Here is a 10083-nt window from a genome sequence, read left to right as displayed (position 1 = left end):
CTAGCAGTGACAGGAGGTACACAGACTCACCGCAAGTGCTGCTGTTCTTTGATTCCTCTCCTTGCTCTCATTTCCCACTACTGTTTGATTTGCCTAGAGCTTTCCTTGTTTGTTCACAGAGCAGATCAGGGCACCAGGTCTCACAGGGTGTTTCACTGTCTTGACAGGCTTGGACAACATCCACAAGATCACGTCCCAAGGGCGCTATGAGCTGCGGATAGACATGAGGGATGGTCAGGAAGCGGCTTATGCCTACTACGACAAGTTCTCCATTGGGGATTCCCGGAGCCTCTACAAACTGAGAATTGGGGACTACAATGGCACTTCAGGTACAGCCTCATTGCCAGCAAGGACTTTGGGAAATCCTGTGACTGGTTGGTCCAAGACTGTAAAGGAAATCCCAACATGAAATCTCGCTTGTCTAGAGCAGCAAGACAAACACCCATAGTTCTTCCTGCTTTCCTGCAGTCCATCGTGTAAACCAGGCTGACAAATCCCACTAAGGACACGGAATTTTCCATTGGGGATTAAATATTTAATATCAGAGACATTGCTGTTCAAATAACCAGGTCAATCATCAGAGGTGTCATCTCACTTGGCAATAGCCACAGCTGGCTATTGATGTCGTGCTGGAGGCTGTATTTATCGCCTTTCCACAGCTATGGAAAAATCTGAAATCCTCTGAGTAATTTCCTCACATAAAGGCCAAACACTGCCCAGATTTGCAAGGACAGTCACATCTACTTGCTTGATGGATTTAGGAGAGTTAGAGTTTCCCCACCAGAAAAGAGTGGGTACTGGAGAGAGGGCTCAGGGGATCTCTTCCTCAAGAAGGGAGAAGGGGTCTAACTGAACCTCCATCATCTGGGATAGACATGCCCAGTGCAAGCCTCCATGATGAAACTTCCACCATGTACTGGGTGGAACCCCACAACATACCCAAGATGCAGGAATTTCCCTATTCAATACTAGTTAGTTGCCACTGGAACAGAAGTGACAGGAATCTGGATGGTGTGCAACAAAGCACTTGCTTTAACCTCAAATCCCAGGGCACAAGGGATTGCCAAGGATGGCAGCAACAGGGTCATGTAGACATCATTCCATCCCCTTTGCCATGCAAACTCTGCTTCTAGCCATCCAGCCAAGGAGCTTCTGCTCCACCTTGAGCTAAGTGAGCTCAACAAATGGTTCCTTGCCAAGAGGTTTTCTAATAAGTCTCTCCATGGCTGGATTGCTCACAGCCAGAATGGGTCCACTTCATAGGCCAGGGATTACCAAGGAGCATATTTGCAATGTCTCCTGTAAGTACATCACTCGACTGACCATATTTTACTCCAGCTCTTCTTTCATGCAAAAGCAGCTCTCTAGTTATCTAGTGAGGATGAGGTTAGAGGCTTTGGTGGAATGAAACATCACACACCTTCCAAAAACTTCTTCCCCTTATTCAAAGAGAGAAAAGGTGGCCAAGCATCTTAGTTCAAGAGATGAATGTTTGGTCTCTGAGAGAAAAAGCTCCCTTTGGCTAACAGGAAAGAAGGAGGCTGAAAGCATCCTGAAGTTTTATAGCAGAGCCAAGCCTTGGGATATCAGGGATGCCAAAATCTGGGAATGGATTAATTTCTGAAACACTGAAATTCAGATCCAAACACATATCCAAACACTTTATCTGACAAAGCCAAGGAGTCTCTAAGATTTGCTATGGTCTGCAGTGATCCTAAACAGACAGCAGAGGACCTCAGATGAACCAATTGTGAACAATTCCAGTTAACATTATTCCCAGAGTGTCAGCTGTTTGAGCCATTGATGGGAACGGTTACCACAGAACCAGAATATCCTAACTTCCTTGTGAAAAGATGGGATAACTCAGACTCCATCACCTTTAATGGCACCTCTTTCCACAGGAGACTCCCTCACCTATCACCAGGGACGCCCCTTCTCGACCAAGGACAGGGACAACGATGTTGCTGTGACCAACTGTGCCATGTCCTACAAAGGGGCCTGGTGGTATAAGAACTGCCACCGCACCAACCTCAACGGCAAGTACGGAGAGTCCCGGCACAGTCAGGTAAGGGCAGAGATGGGCTGAAAGCCTCTGCAATTTCTTCTAGGAGAACATGTCAGCCAGCCTAGGTTAGGGCTGGGGCTATCTGTTTGATGCACCAGGGTCAGAACTGGTGGCATGACCCCACAACACCAGCTGGAGCAAAGGGAGCCACCTTCAAGCCAACTAGGCTAATGCTTTGGGCCTCACACATGCTGCCATAGACATTTGCTGCAGTGTGTTAGATTTAAAAAATTACCTACAAGAAATTTGATCAGCCTTTGAGCAGTGGGAAAATACAATCAAGCCATAGAAGCAGGGGAGTTGCTTGCTCCTGCTATAGCAAGATTTTCTTTCTGGCTTCTCTACAGCAATCAACCTTGTTTCCTTTCTCTCCCACTCTAGTTTCTTGTTAGGGTCTTTCCTTACCCTCTGCCTTTCTCTCCCTCCTGCCAGGGGATTAACTGGTACCATTGGAAAGGCCACGAGTTCTCCATCCCCTTTGTGGAAATGAAGATGCGACCTTACAACCACCGTAACATCTCTGGGAGGAAGCGACGGTCCCTACAGCTCTGAGCCAGCTGAACCCCTCCTGCCTCCCACCACCTGACCTTTTCTGTCATTTGTTTGTATTTTATAATATGAAAAGGGAAAAAAATTACTACTGGTCTGAGATAGCAACCTGCCCCTCACAAGTGCTGGAGGGAACCGTGGCACAAGGAAAGGCCATGGGAAAGGAACGACCTCATTGCTTTGCATCTGTCCCAGAGAAATACCAAATTTCCAGTCTCCTTATCCCAATACTCTGGCCCTTAACATGACAAGAAAGAGAAAGAGACAGATTTTTTGATATTTTTTTAAAACACATAGAAATCCCCAGCAAACCCTTTTAGAAATGTTTGTCATGGGGCCTGTGGCAGAAACCTTCCCCACAGGTACCTTGGTGTGGCCATTTCCAGCCCAGTCATGGCCAGGGATGTCTGTCCTCTCCCTGCCTCCCTGTCCCCTCCTGGCAGGGAGGTCCCAAGCTTCATGCCATCCTGTAGACACCAACTCTTCCAGCAGGCAGAGGCCCATTCCTCCCCTGTGTGCAGGCTCTGGACACATGGGGACTCAGTGAGGATGAGAAAAGGCTCTCCCATCCCCAGTTTTCATAGGAGGGCTTGGCGAATATCTGCATATGTAGGCAAACTCCAGAGAGTCCACAGCTCATGTGTTGGTCCCACCACAAAGTCATCCTCGTGTGTATGGGGTGTGTGGGAACAAGAACCACTCCATCAGCCCCAACTTTCATTATCCACTCCTCCAATCTGAACTCAGCCCCCTCCAGGTCCATGACACCTACCTGGGTTATGCTGAACTTGATGGAGAAGAAAGGACTTAAATTAGAAGACTTAGGAGAAAAATCCCTACTTGTGGTCCTGAAATCTAGGACCCATTTCCTCTGTTATTTCTACATTCCATCATGCCCTCCCTCACTGAGGTCACTGGTCCCAAACAAAAGAGACTCAGAGAAGGAGCAGCAATAAAAAGGAATCACACAACTGCAGCCCAACCTGAAGCCAACAGCTGTCACAGCTCAGGTGCTCCTGTTCATGGCCCTCCATGCACACAGGGAATCATGACCATGAAGCTAAGGGGAGACAAGTGCAAGATGAGGAATGCCCATTTCCTTCCTTCTCCTACAGCACCCCTCTTCAATGCCATCACAAGAGGGACACAAATCTCAGTGCCTTGGTATTGCCATCTCTCTAACAGGAAATCAGCTGTTTCCCCTCCTGGAAGGGATTCCATTCAGATTTTGGAACACTTCAAGGCCCTTGGAAGAATGAATGAATTTACTCTTCCCATCCTTAATTTCTCCTGTCTCAAGGAAGATGGACCCTTTGGATAGCTCTGTCTGCACCCTGCTGTCATTGACCCCACCTCCACACAGCCCAAATGACCACCATGCTTCAAGTCACTCCTCTGCCAAGGACTCTGATCAATGCTGGGCATTGTCACTGGCCTGGTCTCGAAGAAGGGACTCATCCCTGCATCCAAGGACAATGCAGCTCATCACTGGATTTGCAGCCAAAGGAACATTACAAATGCTAAACACTGCTGTCTGGTTTTATCACACTGAAGCTGCTTTGTCTCAAAACCATCTTTCAGATGGCAACATAAAGGCATCTTTGCAGTGGCTTATAATTCAGGCCAGTGTATCTTTCATGGTCACGCTCCTTAATGTTCTGACATTACTCACTATGGCTGCAGAGCTGAAGAAGAGATTTAAGCAGGAAACATAACCTCCTTTTCCCAGCCACATACTGGCACATGAAATCCCAGCTAACACCGAGGTCAAGATTAGATACAGGGCCCACTCCTTCATGTGGTCAGCTTACAAGCTGACCTGGAGAAAGGATGCTCAGCAACATCTCATATGTAAATGAGGTGTCCCTTCCTACTTCTCCTTGGCATCAAATCAGGCAACAAGTCAACCAGTTGAGGAACAGGTGAGTCAGAGGCTGCAGATGATGGGATCGCTTGCAGGACATGGCCAGTCACAGATAGTGGCATGTCACACCTCCTGAGAACCCAACCCTGCTTTGAGACCCAAAAGCCAACAAAAAGCAGCAGATGGAACTGATTAAAGCCCAAGAAAGCTTTTAGTAGATGAGCAGAGTAAATTTTCCCCCAAAACCAAGAATTTATAGGAAGAAGTATCCCAACAAAAGCTGTAATGGAGCAGTGGTTATAACCAGCAGACTGGCAGTGGATGGTGCTGTTTTCTTACCTACCCAGGTAAAAGGAAGAGATGTCAGTGGAAACATACACTTATCATTCACAGTCAAGTGAAAGGCAAGAAACCTCTCTTTTCCAAAGTAAGACTCAAACAGGAAATCAAACTTTGCCAAGCTTTTCTAGGAGGTTCAAAAGAAGATCCTCAAAAAAGCTGATTATCCTCTAAACAGGTTTACTGCCTTGTATCTCTCCCTCCTCATGTCTGTCATCCCTTGCACAAGAGATGTGCAGGGCATTGTAACCAGGATGAGCCCACTTGACCCAGCTGCATAGTCAGGTATGAAGACACTCTTGGAGACAATAATCCAGTGTTTCAGTGCTATTATACATAAGTGCTGCTCCCTGACCTCTCATGCGATACCAGGATGTTGCCTCTCCATGGCATTGGTGAAAGACAGTTGCTATAATCCTTTAAAGGAAAGATTTCTACACATCATGGTTTTCTCCTGGTGATAACCCAACCCAAGCCCAGGCACAAAACCGGCAATGACAACCCAGTCATTTGGGCCATTGTCCATAAACAAGATACAATTTCCCTGAAAGTTATTTTTCTGTATTGCCTTTTTTTTTTCTTTTTTTTTTTTCTTTTTTTTTTTTTTCTTTTTTTTTTTTTCTTTTTTTTTTTTTGACAAAGCTCCTGCCAGTGGTTTCAAGCAAATTTGTGCTTAATGTTGGTGCTGCAGAACGGGCCCATGATTAAGTAGTCTCTTCTCACCCTCCATCACTGGATGGGCTAGTTCACTCTCCAGCTAGACCAGGTTTGGCCCTGAAAGTCCCAGAAACCAAGCCTGGATCTGGTGCAGTGCTCATCTTGAGAGACCTTGGCTCCAGCATGTGAACTGTCACTGGGCTGTGGTGGCTCCACTGCCATTCTGGGCTTGTGTGCCTCAGGCTTGTTCCAGAGCCCAAAAAGGAACATGAGGCTATTACCCAAACCACACTATCCACTGCAAGATACCATCTCATTTAATAGGAAGCAGGAAGAAGTACATCAAATCCTTCACACAGCAGAACACCATAACCCTTGCAGCCTTTCAAAGCCACCTCTTATTTCTTACCCAAAATCCTGGAGGGAAACAGTAAGGGACTTTCATCTTTTGCCCAATTTCCATTTTCCTCTGTTTCCATTCTCCAAGCCCACCTTCCCATTGCACACTGCACTGAAACATAACCAAAGAAAAAAAGAGTCCTGAAAGGAAAAACTGCTTTTAGTAAAGTGATAGCATCTATAAATGAATAATTTGAAGAAGGAGAGAGGCCAGGCTCTCCCCAAGGGTAGCTGGGTTTTGGTAGGAAGGTACTGGAAGAGTATCCACACAAAGCTTGGAGAGAAGTCTGCTTCTATTCCTCATCTTTGCATTACTTTACCATGAGCATCTCAAAGCTTAGCACCAGCCTGAACGCACTCTTGCCCCAACCCTCTGCCTCCTTCCCAAAGGGATGCTTGTGCCAGGTGAAATGCCCAGGTGTGGAAAGCACAGCTCCTGCCACCTTCACTCCCAGTGATGCAGCTGATGAGGGCTCAGCCAGTGGTGTCCCCATGCCCACAACAGGCTCAGAGCAACCTGACAAAACACAGCAGGGCCAAAGTACCCTCCTGGTGCCTCACCTCCACACCAGCACACGACCTTCAGCTCAGAGCTGCCCTCCTGCTATGTCCCCACCATCACATCCAGGGATGACCATGCACCCTCTATCCTGTGCCCTCCAGACATGCCCACAAGTTTTGACTTTACCAAACACTGCCAGCAATGAACTCTCACCCCCAAAACCCCCTCTAATTCATGCTTACACCCACTAACAAAGGGTTCTGTCCTGGGGCCAAACAAGAAGCCCATCCCTGTTTCTGCCAGCCAAACACCCTGGGATGGCCATAAAACCCAGCAGAACCCCCTGGGGACCACCAGCACCTCCAGGGTCACCTTCCCCTTCCCTAAAATCCTGATGGTGGTGGCAGCTCCTTGCCTCATCCAGAGGGGAAATTTGGGATGAGTGGGAGGGAAAGGCCCTTTCCTTGGGAGATCCTAATGCCTACACCTGCCTCAATACCCAGCCTGCAGTTCTTCAGATGTCAGTGGTTTCTCAGAAAGATGGTGACACAAAGACCTAAACAAACAAACAAACAAACAAACAGCCCCCTGTGTACAGGTGTTATCCTGGAAATGTTCTTAATATGTTAAAAAGAGTTTAAAAACATAAATAAGAAGGGAGAACAGAGGCAACAAAATGCCTTGGACAGGTTCTGATGAACTCAAACACAAAACACTGTAACCAAATGAGGAGGAAGAGAAAAGTAAATAAATGCATAAATAAAATCTATAATATAAATAAATAATATATTAAACAACCCTCCCCACCCTGTAATGAAAATGTAGCTTGGAGAATGGGATCAACGCTTGTTAACCATTGTTAACTAGTATTTTTAGTCCTGACCGCTCTTAGGCTATGTATAGTTCCTTTTTTTAATGCATTTTCTATACATTAATAAAAGATACTGAAGGAGTGAGCTGTGTGCCTGTCCAGGAGTGGGGTGGGACCAGGGTCCTCGTGCATCCAAGCCCAGCAACAATCCAGCCCCAACCTCATGCCAAGAAGGGACATGCATCCCCTATCCCTGACCTTTGGTTATCCCATGAGAGCAGCATGGGGAGCTTAGCATGGATTCACATTGAAACCTGAGGGAACAGAGCAGCTGATAGACCTAGCACAAGCAGTGTAATAAAAAACAGTGGGAGGAAGTTTCAGGGCAGCCCAGCTTTGGCTGGTGGTGCCATCTCCATCCTTGCAGGTGCTCAAGACCAGGCTGGAAAATGCCTCAATCAACCTCATCCAGTGCCAGGGCTGCCTTGGGCAGAAAGTGGGGCCAGAGACTCCCAAGTCCCCCCTGGCTCAACTATGCTGTTAAAACAAATAGCAGTAATGTGGCCATGAAGTCAGGTCAGCATGGTCGGTCCATTAACCATAGGAAGGCAGAGAGCTGTGCTTTGGCCTCAGCCCAGCACCAGACAATTTGCTAATAAATTTAGCTGCTCTCATGAGCTAGAGAGGCTCTTGGCTCTGCAATTTGCAGCCAGAGAAAGCAAAGCTGTGGTACGAATGCTTGGGAGCAAAGGGAAATAACCCCAAAATCTTCAGTGAAAACCATTTGCCTGATTTAAACAGCAATCTATTCCCAACACGATGGAAACCCCACCAAAAAACAGATGGGAAGGCTCGTTCCAGCAGAATACACTCCTAGTGGAAAACAACAATAACAAAAAAACCAAATCCAAACAAAACTCCAGCACTGATTAGCAAAAATCTCTAGGACAAATATGAACTCCAGAAGATTTTGAAATTCTTCTCTTATTTCACACGAAGACTTTACCCAAACTCTTTGTTTAAAGTTTTCACATTCGACACGTAGCCAGACAGGATGAGAAAGCTCGAAAGAAGCTCTTCCGCCAGACCACTTCAATATTTTCTAAATTTGATTTTGGAGAGACGAAACAGGGGAGTTTTCTTGGTAATGACTTCTCAACTTCTCTTTCTTGCTCAGATTCATGAGACAAAAAAAGGAAGTTGTGAGAGAGGGGATGCCCCACCTTGGCCATGACCCTTAGTACAGCAAAAGCAAAGTGTGAAGCCTGATGGCCTCAGCTGTCTGGAATAAATGAACTTTTTTTGTGTCTGAAGGTAGTCAGTGCTATGGAAGACCCTTCATGCAAGGCCTGTGCATGGAGGAGCTGAGGGATGGAGAAGTGTTTGGGGTGGGAAGAAGGTGTTTGTGCTGGTATTTGTCATCCCAGCCTCACCATGCTTGGCTAAGCAGTTGACCAGTCCAGGGTGTTTCATTCATGGTCTCTAAGAGAAGGGCAACACCTTCCACTGTACCCCCCCATTCAGCGTGTTTGGGGCCAAGTGAGGCCCCCAGGGCCTCCACTTCCTGCAGAGAACCCTCCCAAAAAGCTCACCTGGAAGAAACACAGGTGGGGGTTGGTCTATTTCTTCAGGCACCAACTGACAGAACAAGAGGACACAGTCGTAAACTGTGCCAAGGGAAAGAGAGGCTGGATATCAGGAAAAGGTTTTTTACAGAAAGGGCAATAAAGTACTGGAATGGTCTGCCTGGCAAGGTGGTGGATTCACCATCTGTGGATGTGTTTAAAAAAAAAGACTGGATGTGGCACTTGGTGCCATGGTTTAGTTGAGGTTAGGGTTAGGGACTTGATCCTGGAGGTCTCTTCCGATCTAATGATTCTGATTCCTATTGCAAAAACCAATAACAAGAGGCAGGTATGTATCACTCAGAGGTTGGTACCTAGAGAAGGCAGGTACACAGGGAGCTGCAGCATCCCTTTGGATCATAACCACCTCTCAAAATCACAGTCAAGACCCAGCTCCATGTTTCAGATGGGATGAGAAGGGAGTGAGGGCTGGAAAAAGCACTTTTCTAAATGCTACAAGTTTTGATTTAAGCCAGGGAAGTGTTTTGCCCTATCACACTAAAGCCTGGTGAGCTCCTGCCCTATCACAGGTGCCCACCACCCTCATTGCCCTGGCCTCCTCTGCCCTTGCACAGCTCAGAGCCATCACATAATCTAGACATGGTCCTACATGTGATGGGATCTCATATTTCCAGGAACTCCAAGAAACATGCCTTCCCAGGCATGCCAGACTCCTCTCCAGGCACTTCCAGCCACCACAGCCCCCCCATCTGCACTTTACACAGAGATATTTCATCACAGCCCTCTTACCAAAGTCCCCTTTTTGCATGAGTGATGCTCAGGAACTTTGTTCCAACAGCAAACATCAGGAGGGTGTACAAAGGTCCTCAGCAAGGACCTTGGGCATCCATCCCAAACCCAGAGCTCAAGCAGCACATTCCCAACAACACATCCTGCAGCCTCAGCCCAGAAAAACTGGGAGGAAAATGCTGGACAACGAGCACAGAGTGAGGCAGGAGGAGGTGCAATGCCTCAAGAGCAAGGCTGGAGCAGGTTGATGAAGAGGCAGCTTTGTGTCACAGATACACAGCTGCTTTATGGCTTAGGAGATGTGATTTTTATAGGACCATCTTCAACATTCTCAGATTTTAATTTCCCCTCATAAGATGGCATGTGTTCATCACCCCTTTTAAAACTCTCATTCTTATTTTTATATTTTTAACTCCTGGGGCTACAGGCTCTAATGTTTAGTTATGTATAGTGTAAAGAAATTATAAATTATCTCTTTTCATCAAATCTAAATGCAGGGATTTAAAATTTTACTGATGTGTC

General features: G+C 46.8%; 1 protein-coding gene across 2 annotated transcripts in view; it reads left to right on the top strand.

The window, feature by feature from the left end:
* TNR (tenascin R) overlaps nt 1-2827 on the top strand; it is a gene marked incomplete at its 5' end in the record, with an annotated part of 28634 nt that extends 25807 nt beyond the window's left edge. For both annotated transcript variants that reach the window (XM_083867173.1, XM_083867172.1), the window contains 3 exons: nt 168-329; nt 1902-2065; nt 2498-2827. In XM_083867173.1, the coding sequence (XP_083723299.1) occupies nt 168-329; nt 1902-2065; nt 2498-2617 (446 nt within the window). In that variant the 3' untranslated portion in view covers nt 2618-2827. The remainder of the gene's footprint in view (nt 1-167; nt 330-1901; nt 2066-2497) is intronic.
* Nucleotides 2828-10083: the final 7256 nt, after the last annotated feature.

Source organism: Zosterops lateralis (assembly GCF_965231275.1).
Source record: "Zosterops lateralis genome assembly, chromosome: 9".
NCBI lineage: Eukaryota > Metazoa > Chordata > Aves > Passeriformes > Zosteropidae > Zosterops > Zosterops lateralis.
This window is presented reverse-complemented; position numbering and strand designations above follow the sequence as displayed.